This window comes from Podarcis gaigeae (assembly GCF_964106915.1).
Source record: "Podarcis gaigeae genome assembly, chromosome: 6".
Classification (NCBI taxonomy): domain Eukaryota; kingdom Metazoa; phylum Chordata; class Lepidosauria; order Squamata; family Lacertidae; genus Podarcis; species Podarcis gaigeae.
Window position 1 is genome coordinate 59,673,610 of NC_139682.1, and position 25,874 is coordinate 59,699,483.

General features: G+C 40.7%; 1 protein-coding gene across 1 annotated transcript; it reads right to left on the reverse strand.

The window, feature by feature from the left end:
- Positions 1-1,057: 1,057 nt before the first annotated feature.
- LOC310847731 (uncharacterized protein) lies at positions 1,058-25,633 on the reverse strand. Its single transcript, XM_083745789.1, has 19 exons — positions 25,288-25,633; positions 22,979-23,363; positions 20,845-21,007; positions 18,820-18,969; positions 17,890-18,047; positions 17,160-17,336; positions 16,428-16,563; positions 15,109-15,296; positions 14,202-14,340; positions 13,089-13,261; positions 8,791-9,003; positions 8,243-8,405; positions 7,672-7,821; positions 6,478-6,638; positions 5,850-6,026; positions 4,230-4,365; positions 2,792-2,979; positions 2,035-2,173; positions 1,058-1,579 (listed from the first exon to the last, which is right to left on the reverse strand). Exons 2-19 carry the CDS (start codon positions 23,171-23,173, stop codon positions 1,404-1,406), a joined length of 2,982 nt encoding a protein of 993 aa, XP_083601915.1. The 5' UTR covers positions 23,174-23,363; positions 25,288-25,633; the 3' UTR covers positions 1,058-1,403.
- Positions 25,634-25,874: the final 241 nt, after the last annotated feature.

The following is a 25,874-nucleotide window of genomic DNA, read 5'->3' on the forward strand; positions in this document are numbered from 1 at the left end:
GCAAGAATTTTGATTGCTAGCTATTGGAAAGAGGAAAGCATCCCAACAAAAAGAGAATGGTTGGGGAAACTTTGTGAGTACCTGGAATTAGCAAAATTGACAGATATAATAAGGAGAAAATCCAAAACAATGGTTATGAAGCGATGGGAGTACTTAAATGATTATTTACAAAACCAGGGCTCAACTACAAAAATCTGGTTGTGTTTAGAATAATCTTGTCCGTAATATAAAAAAATACAAAGTGAGACATTAAGGAAATCCAAAGGGAAAATATGAAAAACAGAGGCTCTGAAGAGCGGATTATTAAAAACGCGTGAGGTAAACAGTGGAAGTCTTTTTCTTTTTTTTTCTTTTTCTTTCTTTCTTTTCTTTTCTTTTTCTGTTTTTTTCTTCAAAAGAAACAATTTATTTGAGGTGGATAGGGACAAGATGAAATTATACAATTGAATATAAAGGTAGATGGGAGACGGCTATGTATTGTGAGTGCTTATCTACTTTTGAAAATTTTCACATATGATTTTTTCTTTTACTTCTTTCTTTGTTCTTTCTTTGTTCTTTTTTCTGATATCTTATTCGTCATTTCAATGTGTTATCATGAATAGCATTTTATAGAGGTATAAATAACTGTAAATATGAAAAAAGACAAAATATTCTCTAATTCTTTTTCCTTGGTTAGATGTATTTTCTTTTTCTTTTGTATTTTCTTTTGTTGTAAATATGTATGTTTTTTAATTTGTACTGAATAAAAATCTATTAAAAAAGAACCTGCCAAAAAAACAAACAAAAAAACCAGAAGCTTTTTTTTTTTAATTAGGTATAGTAGGTAGAGAGATACCGAGACAAGATAAAAAATTGTTCGTATATGCAACAATTGTGGCAAGAATTTTGTTAGCCCAAAGATGGAAACAACAGGAGCTACCAACAAAAGAAGAGTGGCAGATGAAGTCGATGGGCTTTGCATAACTGGCAAAACTGACGGAAAGAATCTGGAACCAGCGAGACCAAAGCATTCCAAAGGAACAAATTTATATTATATCTGAAAGACAACTGTAAGCAATTAACATCATTAGCAGGGTTATTTGGAGATTTGTAAGATGAAACTGCTACGTATTCAGGTTGAGTAATACAATATTTTAGGTAATGATATAACAACGATAGGAAACGAAGTGAAATGCAATGATGTAAAGTTTAATTTTATAAACCATCAAATCAGAGAGAGGGAAGTCATTAGGCTTAGTTGAGCCAAAAAGATAAAATAAGAGGGTACAATCTTATGTAATGTGATTGTATGTAAAACCAATAAAAATCAGTTAAAAAACAACTTAATTAGGATTAAGCCTCAGGTGTGCTTCTATCCCACAAACTAATAATACTTTTTAAAGAATGCTATAAGATGGGTCCCGTTAGCGAGAGAATGCGCATATCCGGTATGGCAGAGGAGACAATGTCACACCCATCCTAAATTCATGGCTTAATGTCACATTCTTTGGAGCCTGGAAAGTAAACTTCTGAATTAGGGCAGTGAAGAAAATAAAGAGCTCGGTCCTCGCCAACTGCTCTCCAAGACAAACTCGCTTTCCTAGAAGAGAGGGAGAAAGAGACTGTTTCAGTGGAAAGCTTTTGCTACAGTAAACTTCTCCTTTTGTAACTAGTTGTTGCTAAAGCCGTAGTGACAGAGGCCTATTTAAAACAACACTGGTGGACCAGGAAGCCAAATACCTATAAACATTCTGTTGTTTCAAAATGAAGAAACCAGTCCTATCTATTTCCTCATCCCCTCAAAAAACCACACGGCTCAGTGAGGAGTGGGAAGAGAGCATGTCAACACCATATTGTGTAACATCACACCTCCTATGGCAGCCATTTGTGTCTTACACACAGATAACTTCCTCAGAATGCCAGATATGACCACTGGCTTCAATAGGGTGGGGACCCCTACAGTGCACAACTATTTTAACCAGACTTCCCCCAACCAAGCCATTATCATGTAGTCACGGTTGCAATTCTAATGAGCCACCCATCAACTTTTGTTACCTGCAGAGAATGGCAGAAACGCTTCCCTTTTCCTGAACTGACCATTCTCCAGGAAATGGCCAGGATTAAACACATTGGGTGTTTCCCACTCATCCTTGTCAAACAGCACAGAGGTCAAGTTGGGGACCATTATGGTTCCCTGTCAAAGAAGAAGCAGAGAAGACAGCAGATTAAACTGGCAGAGAACTCTCTGTATTTTTTTCTGTGCAACTATCTACGGTAGTACTGAGCCTCTTAGATCCAATACCAATGCTGTCCATTAAATAAGAAAGGATATGTTTTGAATGAAAGACTTCTGGGTAATTAATTGAACCACAGCTCATGAAAACACAGGTACCTCTATATATTTTAAAATACCAGACTTTACCTGAGTGTTTAGGGGATTTACAATTAGAAACACCAGAGGCTGGCTGTTTCTGTTTTGTGTGGTTAGTAATGACCACTAAAAAAGAAAGTAAAGAAAGATACTAGTTTTCCATACAAATGGTTCAGACTGCAGTTGGAATCCATTTTTGCAGGGTGTGTGTGTGGGGGGGAGAGACCCAAATCTATCTATCCCAAATCCACCCCTCCAAGAACACCCAAGACTGCCTCCCCAGTCCTGCCTGTTGGTCATACTGGCTCAAGTTGGTAAGAGTTGGAGTTGAACAACATCTGGAGAACCTCATCATGGCTAACCCTCATCAAGAACCTTGGCTTCAAGTTTCCACATCTTAAGGGAAGAGGAAAAGGAGGTAAGAAAGCTATTAACATTTACCTTGGGAATATGAAACCCAGCGAGTGTAGTGTTCTTAGTTGTCATCCGGGGCACATTCAAAGGCACAATGTTGCTTATTCTTTGAACTTCATGAACAACTGCATTGGTATAGGGCATTCTGTCCCGGTCATCCATCGATGGCTGGCGAGACTGGCCAATCACAGAATCTATTTCCGCTTGGACTTTTGCTGCAAATAAAAGAAAATCTCCTATCAACACAAGGATAGACTTTTTCTAAGATCTGTAGGGATGGCCCATCTTTAATATTTAATGGATTTGAACAAACGCAGAATTGATACTCTTTAAATGAATGGGTAACCAAATTTTCACTTATTGGAATCAATTTTCACTTGGACCAGTCAGCAGAGTATCCTGATATTTTAGGAAAGGCACCTATGATCTGCATCAGCAAATGAGGATTTAGAAATAAACAAAAGAATATCATCTGCAAATAAAACCAACTTGTATTCAAATGAATTATATACTACTCTGTAGATATACTCATGTTGTCTAATAGCGCAACCTGAAGACAAAAGTTGTTGAGCTCTTTTTAGTTTTGCCCCCCCATCTCTTCTAAAAAATGAATTTCCGAGTTTCATTTTTTTTATTAAATTCGCCAAAATCTACACTTCCAACATAGGCTGCCACAAGTCCAGGTTTTCCCAGACATTTGTTTAAGAGGACCATCTCCAAGAAATTACAGACGCATGGCAACCCTAATAAATTGCTGCTTTATTATTATGTTTCATTTGTGAATCACTGCTGTATGTTTGATTGTAATGGTGAATGTTGAAATAACAACTTGCTTTTTGGTGTTTTTATCTTTTTAATAAGTGCTATTCATCCTGAAAAGGATAAAGATAATTCCTGCTAAGAATTAATTGGCTTTCTTTAAATAACATTTCATAGTTGTTTTTATACAAATCTTTTATTTTCTCTGTTACTGCACTGATTTGTATCTCAATTTGGAATCATAAACTACTCTTTTTGTTTTCATTGATCTTTTTCTATGTTTATTTCAACAATTTCTGGTTTTGCTTTATTTAGTGTATAACTTGTCAGAATCTTCCATTTCCTTATCTCCTTTACACAACTGATGGGTATAAACATGTCTAAGTACAGTGATACCTCAGGTTAAGTACTTAATTCATTCCGGAGGTCCGTTCTTAACATGAAACTGTTCTTAACCTGAAGCACCTCCTGCTGCCACCGCACTGCCGGAGCACGATTTCTGTTCTCATTCTGAAGCAAAGTTCTTAACCTGAGATACTATTTCTGGGTTAACGGAGTCTGTAACCTGAAGCCTTTGTAACCTGAAGTGTATGTATCCCAAGGTACCACTGTAATGTTCATTAATCTTGGTAGGTTTACTCTGGATAGGACTTAGTTGAATATAACTGAAAGTAATGAAAGGGAAATAAGCCAACTACAGTTCTACCTTGAATTTCTGGATAAATGGCCGTGTAAAGTAAAGCCCAGCGCAATGTTGTAGAAGTTGTTTCTGTTCCAGCAAAAAACAGATCCAGTGTTGAATGTAGAAGGTTTTCTTCATGGAAACTGGAAGCTGAATCCTCCTTAAAACAAAAATGCACCAGGGAGTTAAGCTGCCATTAAAAACACCATCCTGTCAGACCCACAAGTCTACCATGTCATTAAAAATGCCATGTCATTAAAAACCATCATCCTAGTATCAGTCCTATCTGTCAAATGATCACCATGGTATTCCTCAGCTCTGTTTCTGAGTGTCCAGAATACAGTGGGGTCAGGTCAACAGTCCCCTGGATCACTGAATCTAGAATAAATATTGGTTTAGCCTTGTCAAAGTCCTAGTCTGAACTACAGACTCCTAGACAGGGTGGATTCAGACAGACAACTTAGGCAATGGTAGGTCATGAGATGCCTCTACAGTGATGCTTTCGGTCATATCAGCTGTCTTTTTTGACAAATCATGGACAAGTGGTGGAATTTGGGCAGTAGACCAGAATTTGGGCAGTGAACCTTCTGAAATGCATGATTTCATTTTTACATGTACACTTGCAAATGCACACATATACTTCACCTGTTCATCTGAATACATACAGAGTCAATGAAAACAATATAGCCAGCTACTAAAGCCTTCTTAGACAAACCACTTGTGTAGCTAGTTCTGGCATTTTATATTGTATCTCTGCCTTCTCCTATTATCATTGCTGCTGCCATGAGTGCTGGAGGGAGAACTGCTCCCTGCTGCGAGGCCCATTTCCAGCTGGCCTAGGGGGCGGGGCCCAGATCTGGCTTAAAAAGCCAAAGAGGCTCCTGGGAGCCAATGGGACATTGCTGGAACAACTCTTGGGTTTGGGCAGCTGGCTAAATTGTTTTACAATGTTTTCAGCAGTTCCAATTTTGGTTCCTCTGGTATGTTTTTGTCAGGTTGTGTTTGGTTAAATGTTTACTTGGAGTTGGCAATTCTTTTAATTTGGGTATAACTGTAAACAGTTTATTGTTGTTGTTATTATCAGTTTCTGTTGATTTATTGGTTTGTATAGGATATTCTGTTTCTTAACGTTTCATGTTTTGTTGTGGTTTTATATATGCTGTAAGCTGCCTAGAGTAGCTGGGAAAACCAAGCCAGATGGGCGGGATATAAATAAAATATAAATAATAATAATAATAATAATAATAATAATAATAATAATTTTAAAAATTATATACTTTTTGTTCTTTTTATATCTCAGCTTGGTCATTTAGGTAGGCATAGAGAGAGGTTATTCAGGCAACAGAGGCAATGGTCATGAGAAGCCTTCATTGCAGTGATGCTTTTAGTCATGCCAACTATTTGCTCTCACAAATCACATAACTATTGGGGAGGTGTCTCCCCATAAAATACATGACTTTATATTCATGCATGCAGAAATGTATTTTGGCTGAAGTCATAAACTCAACAGAAGGAATATGGTCAGCCACTAAGGACCATTCAGACAAGTCACATGACTAGTTCTAGTTTTTAATATTGCTTCTCTGCCTTCTACTACTCTTTTATTATTAAAAATATATACTGTTTGTCGTTTTCATCTCCTACCTTGGCCATTTCATTTAGGTAGGCATCAATGAAGTCTCTGGGTTCAGATGGGTTCCAGTCTTCTTTGTGTTTTTCAATGATTCCTCTCACAAAGGATTTCAGCTTTCCCCAGTTTTTAAAAACAGTATTATGAGGCCCTGGCAAGTGCTTCATGAGAGTGGGAAAGATATTGTACAGCTGTGGAAACAAACACTAATATCTTATATGTGCAGAGAAACCCCTCTCAAAATACATTCACATCATGCCATACAAGGAGGAAGCCTACTTCCTCCTATTTCCGAGGAAAAATAATAAAAGATTGTGTGCGCTAGTTTTGTGCACCACCCAGTATTATTTAGTTTTGTAAATATTCAGGAACAATGTTTGGATGTCCCCTACATGGAATATAAAACCAACACCTTCTCTGGGGAAAGCAAGCAGAGAGGAGGTTCTGCCTTCAATATTATAATGGACAGTGTTAAGACAAGATAGCAAACGGACATGCATGGGAAGAGATACTCTAATTACTAATATGAGAAAATAAAGAAATCAGAACATGAAAACCCAAGTAGATGGATAAATGTTCAGCCAAAGTGTGGAAGTCTCTTTGGGCCAAAGCAGTTTCATTTTCATTACTCACAAGACCTACCCGACTCCAAATAGTTGCTTGAAGGTACATCGTCTCATCAAGCAAGTGCAATAACATCTGGAAACGGCTGTCATAGTAATCAAAGCGGTCTCCAAATGTGATGGAACAAATGATATTTGAAACAGCATTATTAATCTGAAAGTGAGGGTTAAATGGCTGCCCTGGAAGAAGGGAGGGGAAAGGGGTAGAAGAGAAATAAGAGTGCTTATGACTTCCATATAACGAGCAAAATGTGGGGAATATAGGTGGGGTGTGGATAGGGTAGGATCTATGAACAGAAGAAACCATTTAGTATGAATGTTAAATCCTGTGATTTAAGTTAGGACACATCATATAATACGTTAAGCACACTTATATTTTAAAATAACCCTTTGTCCTCTTCATAGGGTAGGATTATTCAGCTGGAGGAGGGCACAGGTAATATTTTACAGGTGGAGGATGGAAATATGAAAGCACCGTGGTGGAGTCCTATAGCTTTGGTAGCATATACTGAACAGCTGTGGGTATGGTTTGGCCAAGGCAGGAGGTTGGGAAAGGACATTTTGGCTAACAAGAATGGCAAGGGCAGTCCCCATCAGAGACAGAAAAAAAAGGCACAATATACCAAAAGAATGCAGTGGTACCTCGGGTTACATACGCTTCAGGTTACATACGCTTCAGGTTACAGACTCCGCTAACCCAGAAATAGTACCTCAGGTTAAGAACTTTGCTTCAGAATGAGAACAGAAATCGTGCTCCAGTGGCGCGGCAGCAGCAGGAGGCTCCATTAGCTAAAGTGGTGCTTCAGGTTAAGAACAGTTTCAGGTTAAGAACGGACCTCCGGAACAAATTAAGTACACTTAACCCGAGGTACCACTGTATACCAAACATATGACTTTGGTTGTTGTAGCTCTCAAAAAGGGAAACACATCATCAGCCCAAACACTCCATGTACCTATTTGTTCTTGTTATTTTATCCTACTTAGTGGTTTGGGGTTGCAACAAAACTCAGAATAAGCTCCAAGTCCCACAATGGATAAGCACCTGTGTTGTTGTTGTTTTAAAAAAAAACATCCTTCCAATTATGAGGTTCTCCCAGCTCCAGCAGAGCTACATTTGTGGAAAGGAATGCCACGCAGCTTTGTACCATGAGTGTGTATACGAAATAGCAGCTTAAATAGATGATGCCACTGGTTTATGGGCTCTGGTGCTCACCATTCTCAGCTTCAACTGCATCCGTTAGGTATCGGCTCTCCTCCTGTATTCGTTCTTCTAAAGACCTTTTGCCCAAACCAAAGTTTCTGAGAGTTGATAAGGCAAATCGTCTTTGTTGTTTCCAACTAAGGCCATTAGAGAAGATCAATCCTAAATAGGAAGAATTAATATCATGTAGCAGATATGTACTTTTAAAAGGAGTAACTGCAAATTGCAAGATTTAAAAGAGCTAATTATAAAAGGACTCCTCTTTCCATTAAACTATTCGGCTTGTCTACTTATACCACACTGAGGATACTGCAAAGCATTTGAATTGAGCTAAGATGCTGCTTCACTGTTGCTTTTTGCATTTTTTACTCTTTTGATTGTGGTTTTAGTAGGAACTTTAATTATTCCTGAAATATTTTGAGATTGGTGTAATGATACAGGAAATGAAAATGAAAAAATCTAATCGTCAGGCATGAAAACATAATATTATCAAACAACCTAAGGGTTTGTACAATTAAGGCAGACTTGGGAAAATATCACACTTAGTAAATTTAAATAATTGAGCACATTAAAAGTAACTCACCAAATGATGTAAATATTTCTTTATCAAGAGGAAGGACTGGGCGATCTACGAAGTTTTCACCCTGATGGACAAGAGTCTCTTTCACCAGCTGCAATCCATTCACAACCACAACCCGCCTGTTTCCAACCTGAAGGCTGAAGATGTTGCCATATTTTTTTGCAAACTGAATGGAGAAGGAGGAACTATGTAAGAGGGGATATATATGTAAAACATTAATATTGTGTATAAATCTGTCTGCATGGTGGCCTGGGCTACGGTTTCTGAATGGGAATCTTAACTGGCTGCATTTGTAAGGTGTTTAATTATTTGTCCAAGCAGATATCTACCTCAGAGCTCAGGACCTTTCTCCGGGCCAGAGTTGGAGCAAAAAGGCAGAGGTGGTAGAAAGAATCTGTTGACGGATCTGTTACAAATAATTGTTAGGTAAAATAGATCCTCTGTGTTCAGACGCAATACGCACCTGGCAGCTCTACCAGCAAGTGTCACTAGCTACTTTCCAGTGTAATGTTGTGCTTAACTCATGTCAGGGACCTTTCAGTCATCTTTACCTTTTGCATGGAAAAATGGGGTTTCTTGAAATCCATGTTTAGCATGTTACCCAGCAAGGGAAGAGGCATGGGCCCTGGGGGGAAATCCCTTGGGCGAATCTTTTTCTTGTAATCAGCAAGAAGCAGAAATGCAGCCAGAAACACCAGAACGACCTGCAGGGACAAGGCCTCCCAGAGGACAGAGAGCAACTGGAGCAGCATCTTCAAAGCCTTCTAGCCTTCTTTTGTCAGAATGGATTGCTATCTGTCATGGGAATCTAAAACCTTGTGCAGGTAGAGCAGCCACACCTGCCCTCTTGGCTAATGTTCCTGTAAGAAATGAAATGAAAGTTTGTGCACATTGTTATATATCATGGCCACAGATATGCAGAAGGGAGATAACCTAATGAGTCACCCTACCCAGAGGGAAAAAAGAGAGTGGGGGAGAGCAGTTTCTGAACTAGAATATTTCCTTCCTGTTTTTACTTCTTTGGAACAGTAAACGTTTATTTCCTTTAAGACATTTCTAAGACGGGTTTTTTGCAAATGCATAAAGAAGTTAAAAACTTCTACCAAGGGAGATGCCTTCCATTTCTGAGGCATTTGGACCAGCTATAGTTTCAGCAGCTCTGACCTTTGGCCAGGGTCGAGGGAAGGTGTCGTGACACCTGGGGTGGGCGTCATGATGTAGGGCACATGTGCAGCATCACTACGTACGGCGCATGCATGTGACACTGCACATGCGCTGTATAGTGGTTTGCCACCGGCACTGCTCCAGCACTGTACAGATGGTGCCGGGATCCCTCCGGTGCTGCTACAGCCATGAACGGAGGATCTGGCACAGTCCATACAGTGCTGGAGTGGCGCTGGCGGCAATGTGCTAAGGACAGTGCATGTGTCCCACTATTTAGTGGTTTGCCGCTCCAGTGCCATACGGCACATGTGCGGCATTGCTATGTACAGTGCATGCGTGCAACGCGCACATGCGCTGTACTTAGCAGATTGCTGCCGGCGCGGGATCCTCTGCTCGCGGCTACAGCTGTGAACGGAGGGTCCTCCAAAGGCAGCTGCAGTGGTGCGATGGCTGCTTGCGCCACCACGAGCCCCCACAGGATGACATCTGGTCACCCCCACAGACATGTAACCTGGGGCATACCACCACCCCTGCACCCCCCGTTGTGACGCCACTGCCTTTGGCTAAGGAGGCCAAAGGAGAGAAATTGCTTACCTCCGTTCAATACTACATAGATTTTCTTTTGGCAACAGACTGACTAGATCAGGGGCTAGGTACCAGCATCTATCATGATGTTTTTTGGTCTCCAACTCCCAGCAGCCCCAGCCAGTATAGCCAATAGTCAGGGAAGATGGGAGAAGGATCATTCAGAGGGCCAGAGCCCTCTAATACTACATGGTTTTAGCTAATAGGAGGCCACATGACAGAATAAAAGTTGGTGCAATGTAAACACATTGCCAGGAGCTCTGGAATGGCTCTGTCCATGTTTATGCAGCACATCAACCTCACTGCCATGTTGCTATTCTCCCTCTTAGTAGCTTATGAAAGAGTTTTTACAGGATGGCTTTATGTATCATATTAATATTTCAGATCAATTGAGGTGAAATTGTTCCAAATATTCATTACTATTCACCTACTCTCAAGAAGAAGATGAATAGTAAGTTCATTGTTCTTTAAAATCCTATTTGAATTGTCAAACAGATTCAACAGTACCAAGCCTGGGGTAAGGAATATATCCTGCTGCATTATTTTAGAACTTCCCAAAAACACCTTTAACACTCTAAACTTTATAAAGAACTGGGATTAAGCCTTCATCTACTCCTTCAGTACTTGTTAAGAGTTGTTCAAAGGCCATAAGACTCTGTGTTGCTTCTTTGGGGGGGGGGGGACACTACAGTAGAGATTGGTTCAGGCCAAACATGCAGCTAACCCAAGCCTCTAAGAGGTGCATGCACAATATCCCCAGGAATGTCTTCTTGAACTTTTTCAAATGGATACAATAGTACTGGTGGAAAGGGGGCATGTCTCTTCTGTGTGGCATTCTCCTCTGCCCCTGCCCCTATGAATGTCAGCACTATGCACTCCCAGACAGCCAAATTGCCACTCTTAACTATTTTCATGGAAATCACTTTGCAGACTCAGTTTTCACCTTGTAATTGACTATGTTTATTCAATCACAACAATAATGTTTTTGGAAAATAATAAAACCTAATAATATTCATCGTCCACAAACCAACTCAGAGTTGCATGCTTCACTGATTTTACAGTATTTACAAGCACATTTAAACTCTGCATTCGAATCAGGGCCACCAATACAGAATGGCAATAACTGGTCATTTAACAAGAGAAAGTGCATGTATGTTCATTAAGATGCATTGATGCAGCTAGCATATCAAACTCTTTGCAAGTTCATTATGAACAAAACATGCCTAACAACATTTTCTAATTTTATAAAGATAGGCGGGAATTCAATTAGAGTTTTATGTTGAGTTGAAAGCACACACATTCCTATAAACAAAACAATGCCTTTTCTTCACTACAACAGGACCAGAACAAGCTCATGACCAGGTCAGGCTCAGGTGCAGAAGCTCCTAGGGATCCACAGTTGTTGTTTTTTCATTGGCTTTTAATGAAATCTTCTCAGGCAAGTAAGAAATACATAATAGCAAGCAGAACATGCATAACAAAATTTGACTGTGAACTTAGTCCTGGTACTACTTGTTGATGCCTCCCCACCTCCCTGACAAAAAAACAACAACAACAGATGCAACCAGAGGATAGAAAGATGGGCAAAATGTAGAAACATAATCTGGAAGAGTAAAGGAGCTAATCTATTTTTTAAAAAATATGCTAAAGGTCAAAAGTGTTAAGGTAGAATACCATTCTATGATAGATGTGGAAGATCTGAGGGAGGACTTCTCCGTCGTCAGGAAACAAATTCAACAGATTGAAAACCTGCAGTACAAAGACCTACCAGCAGCTCTCCTCCAGGACAGAATGGGTTGGAGCTGAAGAAGCCTATCAGCAGCTGTGGCCCAGGACCTCACCAGAGCCCACAAATTCTTGGTGACCTTAGCATTGATTCTGATCTTCCTTTAAAGAAAGAAGCAAGCGTTTGCTCCCTCTCAAGAGATAAGAGAGAAACCAGCAAAGCTTCCTTCCTTATTTTGAGCCAACGAGCAAACGGCAATGTTTTAGCTGATAGAAAGACCCCAGGGTCCTAAAGAGCTGGCAATTCCAGTTTTCTATCCTGCTTCTTGTCTTACTGTTCATTTTCCACTGCAGCCTGGAGGCATCTGAGACAGGTAATAATAATAATAAATTTTATTTACACCCCACCCTCCCCGGCTAGAGCCGGGCTCAGGGCGGCTAACACAAATAAATTTTCAGTAAAAACATAATAGGAAAGAAAGAAAGAAAAGGGGGGGCAGCAGGTTAAAATGCAATTTAAAATGCAGCCTGATTTTAAAAGTCAACCATAAGGGGAGGGAAACATAGGGATCAGACTGAGTCCAAACCAAAGGCCAGGCAGAACAGCTCTGTCTTGCAGGCCCTGTGGAAAGATGTCAAGTCCCACAGGGCCCTAGTCTCTTGTGACAGAGCGTTCCACCAAGTTGGGGCCAGTACTGAAAAGGCTCTGGCCCTAGTTGAGACCAACCTAACCACTTTGTGACTTGGGACCTCCAAAATATTGTCATTTGTGGACCTTAAGGTCCTCCGCGGGGCATACCAGGAGAGGTGGTCCCGTAGCTACGTGGGTCCTAGGCTGCATAGGGCTCCCTAGAAGCTATTTTGTGCAAATCGTTTGGGGGTGGATGTATGGGTAATTTATCTGGAAGATATTTGTATTTCTAAGAGATAGTGATCTGACATGGTTATCCTTCCTGCCTCTGTTTGCTCCCCCCCCCATCTCTTGTTCAGCTCTTTGATGGCTGAGAACAACTTTTAGTGTCCTAATCTGTCGAAGGATGTGACAGTGCTGGGTACCTTCACCTTCTTTGATGTTAGACATTGTTTGGAGAACATGAGGCATTGGGAGAGGTGGCTAATGAATAATCTGCACATAGCCAGTCGAGCAAGCCACACAGGCTAACAAGTTAGCCACCTATAAATCAGGTAGTATTGGGCAGCGTCTGAGAAGTTCGTGCATGGACTGATCCGACTGCGGGGTTGTGGTACCTGAGGCTACCTGGGGGAGTCACTTTGCCACTTCTTGAGGGCTTCCAAGTGGCATAGATCTGTTCCTGCACCATAAACTGATCCTATTTTTTAAAGAAACGGCAATGACATAAAGTAAGTCCCCTTAGCGAGAGAATGCACATATGCAGTACGGCAGGGGAGACAATGTCAGACCCATCCTAAATTCACGGCTTAATGTCTCATTCTTTGGAGCCTGGAAAGTGAACTTCTGAATTAGGGCAGTGAAGAAAATGAAGAGCTCAGTCCTCGCCAACTGCTCTCCAAGACAAACTCGCTTTCCTAGAAGACAAGGATACAAAGAATGCTTTAGTGGAGAGCTTTTGCTGCAGTAACTTCTCCTTTTGTAACTAGTTGTAGCTAAAGCAATAGTGGCAGTGGCTTGTTTAAAATAACCCTGGCAGACTAGGAACCAAATACAGTGGTACCTTGGTTGTTGAACTTAATCCGTTCCAGGGGTCTCTTCGACTCCTGGAACCATTTGAAAATCAAGGCATGGCTTCTGATTGGCTGCAGGAAGCAGCTGAAGCTGCATCGAATGTCCAGTTTCCAAAAAAAGTTCGCAAACCGGAACGCTTACTTCCGAGTTTGGGGTGTTCGGGAGCCGATTTGATCGGGAGCCAAGCCTTTCGACAACCAAGGTACTACTGTACCTGTAAAAGGGATTCTGTTGTTGCAAAATAGATGAAGACGCCGGTCCTATCCATTTCCTACTCAAGTAAATGGGAAAACTGAACAAATATGATCACAGCTTTCCAGAATCTGGAATACATACATTTGAGGTACATAAATTTCTATCATATGAAGTGTTGGAGAGAAATATTTTAATTGGAATCTACCTCATTCACACTACCTAATTTGCATCTAACTAAGCTTAGGGTATAGCAAACTAACAATACATGTGGGATGGCCAGTCTAGTCCCTGTGGGCTGTCAGTGCCACCTATGACACCTGTGAACATCCCCTCAAAAACCCACACTGCCTAATTGGGGGAGGGGACTATGTTAACAACATTTGTGTTGTACCACACTCACAAAGAGAGCCATTTTGTGACTGGTGCCTACATCACTTTCTTATATGCCAAATGTGGCCACTGGCCCAAAAAGTTTGGTAACTTCTGCAATATACAATATAGTTAGTACTACACCAGGCTCTCAGCTACTAGGCCTCCACCATTTAGTAACTCTTGAAATTTTGATGACGAGTCCATGATTTTTTTTACCTGCAGAGAATGGCAAAAATGCTTCCTTTTTCTTGAACTGCCCGTTCTCCAGGAAATGGCCAGGATTAAACACATTGGGTGTTTCCCATTCATCCTTGTCAAAGTGCAAAGAGGTCAAGTTGGCAAGCATTATGGTTCCCTTTCAAAGAAGAAGTTACATTAAAAATGTCCATGAACTCTTTGTGTTATATTTTTGTAATCACAGCGGTCAAACTCTGTTCTCTGGTGCAGAAAAGATATGCTCTGAATGAGAGATTAGCTTTTCATTATTAAGTAACTCATCCAACTACATTCCACAAAAACACAGGTTCCAATATAGATCTAAAAATATATTCAATGTCTGCTGGACTACTAAAATTTATGGTTAGAAACACCAGATTTTAGCAAATTTCAGACTAGCTATCCATTCAAACAGAGACTGTGGTTTGGGTCCGGTTTTACAGAGGAATTTGAATAAACAAAAGCTTATCTAGCTCAGATCCCTCTATCCTTTCCAGATCATGGTGTATCCCAAGAATACTCTAGCATCTGCCCCAGGGCTAGCATCGCTGTTATGCCAAACAAGCCTAGAATTCCATAAGCAGTAGAGGAGTGAAATGATGGGCAAAGCAGAACACCATAGTGGGAAGGGTCCAGATTTACAACTGACAAACCAGTTTCTCTCCAACCAATGCCAGCCTAATGGTATGGTGCAACTCTGCAGGTAGACATGGGGGTGATGCAACCTGGGACACAACTCTCATCATTTCTGCCCATTAGCTGGTTGGAACTGATGACAGTTGGGAGTCCAACAACATCTGGACAGCACAATATCAGCTACCCCTCATTTAGAACTTGGACTTCAAGTTTTCACATCTTAATGGAAGAGTAAAAGCAGATAAGAAAGCTGTATCTTCTTAACATTTACCTTGGGCACACGAAACCCAGCAACTATAGTGTCCTTAGTTGTCATCCGGGGCACATTCAAAGGTACAATGTTGCTTATTCTTTGAACTTCATGAATAACTGCATTGGTATAGGGCATGCTGTCCCTGTCATCCATCGCTGGCTGGCGAGACTGGCCAATCACAGAATCTATTTCTGCTTGGACTTTTGCTACAAAGAAAAGAAGATTTGTCGTTAATACAAGAGCAGCAGAATTGCAGGGGAGACTTGTCATGTTGTTCCATCACTGGGTGCCCATCGTGTGGTGGGAAGGGAAGTTGCTTCTGTGCAATTGTGGCCCATTTGTGGAATCACCTTTATTTGGGTTGCAGACAGCAGCTGCACTGGTAGAGTTTCAGCATTGCCTTGGGACTCATTTTTTCACCCAGACCTAATTTTTATTTTCCAAGTGCTTCATGTAGTGGAATCTTCCACATATCAGACATAGAAATATATAGATATAGTACGATGATTCAAACATGGTTCTACAACTGTTTTTTGCAGTTTGTGACATACAATAATTTTAAAACTGGAACTTGAACTCTTTTTCTTGCTTTCTCATCATACATAATTTCAGCTTTCAGCCATGTGTGGTTAATTGAATTGGTAAATGTTGAAATTAAAACTGGCTTTTCAATATTTTTATCATTTTAATAACTGTTATTCTCCCCAAAAGGACAAATATAATTCCTGCCACTCTGTAACAAGTGATTGACTTTCTTTAAATATAATACATTATTTCTTTTATATAAATCTTGTAGTTTCTCTGTTACTGTACTGCTCTGTTCCTCCATTGATAATCATAAACGTCTCTTATTTTCTTCGTTAGTTTTTTCCTATATGTATTCCAGCAATTTCTGTTTATGCTTTATTTAGCATGTAACCTGCCAGAATTTTACATTCTTCCCTTCACTTATCTATCTTTTTTTACACATCTGATGGGTATAGACAGTGCTTTTTTCTTTAAAAATGTTGAGGGGTACTCTCATTTTGTCTCAAGAAAATCACCATTTTATAGGCTGCCATCTGTGGTAGCAACAGAACTGATGATTCACCATGCTATTCAATGGAACTGACGATTCACTATCGTGGGGGAGGAACTTAATTTTTTTAAAAAAATGTTTCTTCTCCCATTAGATTCACAAAAGTTTTAGGGGTATGCGTACCCCTGCGTGCCCCCAGAAAAAAGCATTGGGTATAGGCATGTCTGAGTTTGTTAAATTCATTGGGTTAACTGTGGGTAGGACTTAACTGAATCCAACCCAAAGTAATGAAAAGGAAAGAAGCCAATTACAATTTTACCTTGAATTTCTGGATATATGGCCATGTACAGCAAAGCCCAGCGCAGGGTTGTAGAAGTTGTTTCCGTTCCAGCAAAAAACAGATCCTGTGTAGAATGTAGGAGGTTTTCTTCATGGAAACTGGGAGCAGCATCCCCCTTGAAGCAAAGAAAATGCACCAGCGTGTTAAGAGGCCATCGAACACCATCATCCCAGTTCCAGTCCCATCTGTCAAGTGATCACCATGGAATTCCTCAGCTCTATTCCTGAAGAGTATCCAGAACCCAGCAGGGTCACATCAACAATCCTGTACATTTTTGAAGTTGGGATAAAGTATGGGTTTGGTCTTGTCAAAGTTTGGTCTGGACTACAGAGTATATTCAGACAGACAACTGAGGAAATGGCATCTCATGATATGCCTCTACAACAATGCTTTGGGTGATGTTGACTGTCTGCTCTGACAAATCACAAACAAGTGGTGAAATTTAGTGGGCAAATGGGGAAATGCCACCCCATGAAAGGCATGAAATCATATTTATATATGCACTTGTGCACGCAAGTGCACACACACTTCACCTGTTTGTCAAATTAAATACAGAGTCAGCAAAAACAATATGGCCAGCACTAAAGGCTGCTTAGACAAACCACTTAGCTAGGTCTGGCCTTTTAGATTGTACCTCTGCCTTCTTCTAGTATCATTATTCTTTTTAAAAAGAACAACAACTATATACTTGTTGTCCTTTACGTCTCTTACCTTGGCCATTTCATTTAGGTAGGCATCTATGAAGTCTCTGGGTTCAGATGGGTTCCAGTCTTTTTTGTGTTCTTCAATGATTTCTTTCACAAAGGATCTCAGTTGCTCCCAGTTTTTTAAAATAGTCTGATGGGATCCTGGCAGGTGTTTCATGAGAGTGGGAAAGAGATCGTACAGCTGAGGAAACAAACACTAACATCACATATATGTATGGAATATATGTATGTATATTAAATAACAACAACAATAAATGATTAATAACCATTAGTTTTGTGCACCATCTAGTATTATTGCTGTAAATATTCAGGAACAACGCTTGAATGTCCCCTACAAGTAATAAAAAACCAATTCCTTCCCTGTGGAAAGCTAGCAGAGAAGGTTTTAGCCTTCTCATGGTGTGTGCTACTTTTTCATATGCAGAGATTTTTATTCAGTTACACATGGCATTACCAATTCAATAGCCTAAACTGTGTTTTAGCACATCGTTCTTTTTTTTATGAATGCTTTATAATACTGAAGGCATCCCAACCAACAGACAATGCTAAATCAAAGCAAGATGGCAAAGGGATATGAATAGGAAGAGATGCTTGGGTGACTAGAATATGGGAGAAAGAAATCATAACATGAAAAACCCACAGCACGTGAATTAACATTCAACCAGCATGTGGGAGTCTGTCTCAGCCAGAGCGTTTCTGTTTTCATTACCCACAAGATCTGACAGAAGACCTACCTGACCCCGACTTCCTTGAAGGTATGTTGCCTCATCAAGCAATTTCAATAACTTCTGGAAACGACTGTCATGGTATTCAAAGCGGTTCCCAAAAGTGATAGAACAAATGATATTTGAAACAGCATTATTAATCTGAAAGTGAGGGTTAAATGGCTGCCCTGTAGGGAGGAAAAGATGGTAGAAGAGAAATAAGAGTGCTTATGGCTTCCATATAACAAGAGCAAAATGTGGGGAATGTAGGTGGGTGTGGATAGGGTTGGATCTTTGAACAGAAGAAACCATTTAGTATGAATGCTAAATCCAGTAATTCAAGGACTCTGTATAAGACATTAGGCACACTGTGCTTTCAAGTGAGCATTTGCCTTCTTTATATTTCTTTATAGGCTGGGATTATTCCGCAAAAGGAGGACATAGCTAATATTCTACAGGTGGAAGGTATCTTAAATATAAAGGTGCAGTGTTGGAGTTTTATACGACTTTCTAGCATACTCATCTGTGAGATCATCAGTCAAGATCTGGCCAAGGCAGGAGGTTAGGAAAGGGCATTTCTGTAGAAGTGGCTAACTAGTATGGCCTGGACCATCTTAATCGGAGGCAGAAAAGAGATGCACAATAGAACAAAACAGCACATCCACTGCCACACCTGCAGATGTAAAGGAGAAGCAGAGCTGTGTGCCTTCAGCATATCACTGACAATGTACTCCAAAGCTCAGGATGACCCCCCTCAGTAATTTCATGTAGATGTTAATCATCATGGGGGATAAAACTGAACGTTGGGGAACCCCACATGGGGCTGAACTGCACTCCCTAAGAATCATCCTCTGGAAATGACCATACAGGTAGGGATAAAACCACTGCAAAGCAGTGTCCCGCACCCAAATTCTTTAATATCACAGATAGTGCCACTGGTTTATGGGCTCTGGTGCTCACCATTCTCAGCTTCAATTGCATCTGTTAGGTATCGGCTCTCCTCCTGTATTCGTTCTTCTAAAGACCTTTTGCCCAAACCAAAGTTTCTGAGAGTTGATAAGGCAAATCGTCTTTGTTGTTTCCAACCAGGGCCATTAGAGAAGAGCAATCCTAAATAGGAAGAATTGTCATCATTTAGCAAATAAGGACTTTTAAAATGAGCAAATAGTAAGTTAGGAGAGTTAACAGACCTTCTAATTATAAAAGAGGACTCCTCTCTCCCTAAGCTATCTGGCTTGCCTGCTTATATCATACTGAAGAGACTGCAAAGTTGACTTCGCTGTTTCATCTGCTGCAGCTGTTTCATTGTTGCTTTTCATTTGCTTTACTGTTTGTATAGTATTTTAATACTAACTTTATTTCACTGTGGGAAAGGTTTTGGGAACACTGATAGAGCAAAAGTGCAGCATTTAAAAAAAAAAATTGGGAGAATGAGAACATGTAAAAAATCCAAAATATTTTATCTGTAGGGCTCTTCTGCCATTTGAATACATGGAGCATCCATGGACCTGGACATCTCAAAGGACACTGCTTCCATTCCCACTGCCCTCTCCATCCTTTATACAGATAGTCAGAGTTACAGGGAAGGCTTAACTCAGCAGCTTTAATGAGGCATTAGGTGCTCCAGCACTCTTTCCATACCCCAGTCCATGCCAGTGACCCCACTCATGACCACTTATGCAAGTAGTAAGTGCAGTTGTAGGGGTCAGTGCAACCATGATTGCTTCTCTCTCAGTCAGACTCAGCTTGCAAGCAGCATGACCCCCTTAGCTGATACCTGCTCTTCTTAGGAAATGTTGAACTGAACAGATCTTGTGGTTGGAGGTTTCCTGGTAGTGTTGATGCTTTTCATGGAAGTCAAAAGGTCAGACTTTGTGGTTGGAGAGTTCCTGGCATTGTCAAAAAGGCAATGTCTAGGAGGGAGGGGGTAGTGGCAGAGAGTGACCACAGGACCTGGTGAGACCTGCTTTTGGAGGAACTAAGCCTTTCAAGTGTACCTGAAGACTAACTGTGCTGGAGGGCAAATGGAGATAGTCGTAGGCTGCCTGTGCCATTTGGAGCCCTGATCATGCGGTGCTCTAAAATGCAAAAGGAATGTACATGACTACAACTGACTTTCTGCCACAGAAGTTTGTTCTCCATGGAGGGCCAGTGGGTTTGGGCAGGCTGGTGGAACACAGGAGATGGAGATAGTGTGCATATTCCCCAAATGCGCTTTCTCCTGCATGATGCCTGATGAGGGCCTAAGTAAAACCCCAGAGCAGGTATGAGGGTGAACTGCTGAATCTGACATTCTGGTGCCTTTGTCACAAATTCACAGCAGTTAGGCTAAATAAGCAGGCATGTAACATGGTCATCTGAAATTCACTGAACTGTAGGCACAAATCGCCTGATCAGCCATTCTGCTAAGGAAGTAACTTAGTAAAGAAACTGGTTTCCAGCTCCTTTCAGGCCACCAGCATGCCACAAACTTAGAGAGAATGTAGAATAGTGGGGGGGGGGGGAGAGATTATGTGGATCCATTTCCAAGGCTCCCAACACGAATTTCAAGGATATTGTTCTTTATTAGATTGCTTTGTAATGCAACACTTTTCTCACTTTTTTAAAGAACAAATGAACTGAAATGAAGCTATCCACTTAAAAAACAAAAAGACACAAAAAGGCATGAAAATGCAAATGTTATTAAAAACAATATACAATATTCAAAAAAGCATTATGGCAGAGAAAACTGCAAAAATCCGGACTTGCCACCCAATGTATAGTAAGCTCAGTCAATCTGAACAGTTGAGAGGGTATGCTTCTCTGACGCACATTAATGCTACTGCTTTCATTCGGTGCAATGAAACAGGAAATGCAAATAAAAAAAATCTAATCCTCAGTTGTGAAAATATAATGTTATTAAACATTCTAAGGGCTTGTACAATTAGGGCAGGCTTTAAAAAGTTCTATAAGTTTAAACAGTTGACCATATTGTAAGAAACTCACCAAGCTTCTTAAATACTTCATCATCAAGAGGAACGCTTGGACGATCAACAAAGTTTTCACCCTGATGGACAAGAACCTCCTTTACCAGGTGCAATCCATTCACAATTACAAACCACAGATTTCCAAACTGAATGCTGATGACATTGCCATATTTTTCTGAAAGCTGAATGGAGAGGGGGGAAGAAAGTTAGAAAGAGTATGTAATCCTTTATACAGTCATACCTTGGTTCTTGAACAGAATACTTTCTGGAAGTCCGTTCTGCTTCCAAACGTTCCAAAACAAAGGTGAGGCTTCTGATTGGCTGCAGGAGCTTCCTGCACTCAGTCGGAAGCTGCGGAAGCCGCATCGGATGTTCAGGTTCCAAAGAACGTTCGCAAACCAGATCACTCACTTCCAGGTTTGTGGCGTTCGGGAGCCAAAATGTTTGAGTCACAAGGTGTTCGACAATCAAGATACGACTGTGTTAATCTATCTGCTTGATGCTTATTGAATGCCGGTATGGAAGGAGGAAACTTTGACCGCCATCAAATTCATCAGAAATAGCAGGAATGCCTACAGGATTTCCTGGGCTGGGATGCTGTGTCTGAATGAGTCCCCTCCTGAAATCTATTAACAAGATGGGCCATTTATGGTAGTCTAGCCTACCTTATAGGGAAGCAGGTGGCACTGTGGTCTAAACCACTGAGCCTAGGGCTTGCTGATCGGAAGTTCGGTGGTTCGAATCCCCGCAACAGGGTGAGCTCTCATTGTTCAGTCCCTGCTCCTGCCAACCTAGCAGTTCGAAAGCACATCAGTGTGCAAGTAGATAAATAGGTACCGCTCCGGCGGGAAGGTAAACGGCGTTTCTGTGCGCTGCTCTGGTTCGCCAGAAGCAGCTTAGTCATGCTGGCCACATGACCCAGAAGCTGTATGCCGGCTCCCTCGGCCAATAAAGCGAGATGAGTGCCACAACCCCAGAGTCATCCGCAACTGGACCTAACAGCAGGGTTACCTTTACCTTTAGCCTACCATTGAGAGTTGTTGCAAAGATAAAAGACAGAACAGAAGGATAACGTGTACAACCTTGAGCTCCCATGTGAAAAATCAAGAAACAAATATGTAACGTTTGTGTGTGTGTGTGTGTGTGTGTATACAAGATACAAATATATGTCAATTACAGATTATGTAAAAAAAAAAAAGCTGGAAAAGCAGCCGCCTTGCTTTAACTGCAATATTTTATGATCCTGCTATTTATAGCAAAATACGGAACTAAACCAAAACAGTTTGCCAACCCAACTCTCACCCCAGATCACAGAGCTGATCTGAGGCAGCTGGAGCTGCAACATTAAAGGCCCAGTTTCTAATGGAAACTAAGCCATAGCTGTCAACTTTTCCCTTTTCTTGTGAGGAATCCTATTCGGAATAAGGGAATTTCCCTTTTAAAAAGGAAAAAGTTGACAGCTATGAACTAAGCACACCTCTGGCATTCTGTTTTAAGAACCATTGCACTGGAAAGCTAGCTTCTTAACATTTATTTATTTTTATTAAAGCACAGGTTTCTTATCTCTGATTCTATCTTCTTTTAAAAAACAAAAATAAAGTATTATTTTTCTTAATTTTGACCTGAAATTTGAAAATGAGTTTGTGGCAAGGGCAGGGGACATCCCCTCACACACACACACACAAAGCCCCCTGCAAATACACAATGCAGCTGCAAAGCTGCACCAGATTGTGCTGTATATTTGGGCCTAAGGCAAAATTTGAGAAAAGCAAACTTTCCGCTGGATTGAGGAGCTGAGAGAGATCTAGCTGGTTGCTATGCTACGCAAGCAGAGATCAGGACTTCCTTCTTGGGCAGAGAGGGAAAAGGCAGGGGGAGTGAAAGGAGCCTGCTAACAAAATAGAAGCATACATCAACTGACTTACTTAAGCTTTAGAAAATATACCTCTGGATACCAGATGCTTTTAACAAACAGAAAATGCATTTGTCTTCATGCCCCATTTGTGGTCTTCTCCAAGACATCTGGATACTGACTCTCGGAATCAGGTTTCCAGACCAGGGGGCATCTCAGCCTGCTCCCTTCTGCTGCAATTTTGTATTTATCTCATGCCAGCTGAGTCCTTCATCAAACTGACCATTTCCTTCATCCTTACCTTTTGTACTGAAAGATGAGTCTTCTTCAAATCCAAACTGAGTGCATTGCCCAGGAAGGGAAGAGCTATGGGCCCTGGGGGGAAATCCTTTGGGCGACTCTTGTAACCAGAAAGAAGTAGAAATGTAGCCAGAAACACCAGAATGACCTGCAAGGACAAGGCCTCCCAGAGGACAAGGAGAAACTGGAGCAGCATTTTCAGACCCTTCCTATGTCAGAACAGACTGCTCTGTGTCGAGGGAAACTTGATTCTGATCCAGCTACAGCAACCACACCTGCCCTCTTGGTCAATGTTCATGTGAGAAACAAGGGCAAAGTCTGCACATATTGTTTTAAATCACGCACATAAAGAGGAAGAACCAAGATTACTCATTGGTTGAGTAATTCTACCTACAGTGAAGAGTGGGGGGGGGGGGAGAGAGATTAGTTTTCTTATATAGAATCTATCATTTGTATTTTCACTTATTTGAAAAGTTTCCATATCAACATTTATAAGAATGCTCTTCAAGTGCAAATCAAACTCTCCCTCTCTCTCTCTCTCTCTCTCTCTCTCTCTCTCTCTCTCTCTCTCTCTCTCAACTTCTCTGGAGGATGTTTCTCTGAGACCTTACTAAGTCCTATGTGATTACAGACTTGATATGTAAACAATATATAGTTTTTCTATTAGTAGCTGCTTATTTGACAGTCTCACAGGGCTGGAAGGAACCCTCAGGTTTTTCTTTAAATATTTGGCTGCATAATACAATGTTTATACTCATGCCTGAGAAACTGACTTAAACCAAGGGTATGTCAGGGTGCAAATAGACCTGTGAATTTTGCTCCGTTGGCAGGCATTCCTTACTTATATAATAGGCCAATCTCAAGGATAGCAAGTCCCAATGAAATATGGCATTAATTTGTATTCATAACATTTGTTTTTGTAGTTTCTGTATCAGGTAGGATTTTGTTGTAACATCTAATTAAATGTATAGTCTCTTGAAAATGGACTTTATTTTATGAGGTAATGGGCAGGAACCCTGCTTTTTTACAGTTATTCTTTTTTTCTTTATTATATTTCATACCTCTTACTGGGTCATTTTTTAAATTCCATACTGAAGTCTCAAAAGTATTATTTTTTAAAAGAACACTAGACATGAGATTAGTTCAGGCCAAACATTTATCTGGTTCAAGACTCTCTAAGAACTTCAGACACAATGTCCCCAAGAAATATCTGCATTAATTTTTTTTCAATTGGGCTTTTTAAAGCTGCACACAACAAAACTGATGGAAAGGAGACACATCTCTTCTGAGCTGGATCCGTTTCTGCTCCAGCCCCTGTGAAAATGAGCAATACCTGCTAATTCAGCCTCAAATATTTTTAGATCCCTGCTCAAATCATCCTTGGTCGCTGACCAAGCTGGTTGTGGACCATGGGAGTTGTAGTCCTGCAGAAACTGGAGACCCAAGGCTGGAGAACTCTGCACTAAAATGACAATGCCAGGCCAAGAAAGAAAAAACCTTTCCAAATCCTCAGCCTTACTTGCTAAGGTATTTCATATTTACCATTACAAACTATTTCTACCTAAATCTCCCAGAAAATATTCATTCTTCCTGAATGACAAGCCAGTAGTTCCAGTAAATGATTCATCTTACATTGTTTTTGTTCTATTTAAAACAGTGGACTAGAGTCTGACTCTGGCAAATTCACTATTCATGATTAGGAATGAAAAGGTAGCTACAAATGATCAGTTGGTTGCTACTAGTTGCCGCGCTCTAATATAAGATGTTGCGGTAAACTGTCAAAAGGATACCCTCTTGTGGTTTTAACTTGTAATTGCGCACCAACTACCAAATTGATGCGTCTATTTTCTAACGGCTGATTCAGTTTTCACGCTGTTACCCACTATATTAATAACAACAATGCTTTCGGAAAAGAATAAAACATATGGAAAATTCCTTGGCCACGTTTAAGAATTGTATGTGAAATTTTGATTTTACTATATTTATAAGCACATTTAAACTTTGTGTTGGGATTGGGGCCAACAACAGAGAACAAAGTGCATGAATGGTTAATTCCAATGTGTTGATGCAGTTAACATATGAAACTCTTTGCCAGTTCATTTCACAACAAAATGTTTCTTGCAAAACATTCTAATTATAGAACCACAGGTAGGACATTCCATTAGACTCTCATCTTGAGTTAGGATCACCCACATTCCTACAAGCAAACCAATGCCTTTTCTTCACCACAGCCAAGGACAATACCAGAGGACAACCAGGTCTGGCTCCCAGGAGCCCAGCACTTTGGATCCAACCCTACAGCAATAGCACCTACCAGCTGCCCTCCTCCTGGAGAAGACAGGTTAGAGTAAAGACATGGGATGCAGGCTCTTCTGAAGAGAGCCCACAGTGTCTTAGAGACAGGACCGCCAACTCGGAGCGTCCTTTTAAGAAAGAAAAAGCAAGTCGCTGGGTTCCTTTCTCCTGAGAGAAGAGAGAAAAAACAAGCAAAGCCCTCCCTGCTTTCAGCCAATGAGCAAAACTGCAATGTTTGGACACCAGCTAGCAACAGCTGATGCAAACACCCCAGGGTCCTAAACAGATGCTGATTCAAGTTTTCTATCCTGCCTTTGTCTTGCTGTTCATTTTGCATAGCAGCTAGGATGAGTCTGAGACAGGTACTCCTCCCAAAAGCCAGAGCTTTTTTCCTGGGGGGATGCAAGGGTACGCAAACTCCTAAACTCTTTGTGAATCTTTCTACTTTTCTCCATTTACTATATTTATTTTCCCTGATTTGAACTATAAAATGATTTGCTTGAGTCAAAATGAGAGTACCCCTAAACATTTTTTTAGGGGGGTGGGGAGCATTGCTGGAAGCTATTTTGTGCAAATATTGTGCTGGAGGATAGGATTGGCTA

Bases quoted from the DNA above. Each gene is read 5' to 3' on its own strand.
- LOC310847731 (XM_083745789.1), bottom strand. From the start codon at position 23,173: ATGCTGCTCCAGTTTCTCCTTGTCCTCTGGGAGGCCTTGTCCTTGCAG. The intron at 18,970-20,844 runs GTGAGTTTCTTA...CTTCCTATTTAG, and splicing joins TGAAGTATTTAAGAAGCTTG to GATTGCTCTTCTCTAATGGC. The intron at 1,580-2,034 runs GTAACAAAAGTT...CCTCTCTTCTAG, and splicing joins GTTTCTGCCATTCTCTGCAG to GAAAGCGAGTTTGTCTTGGA.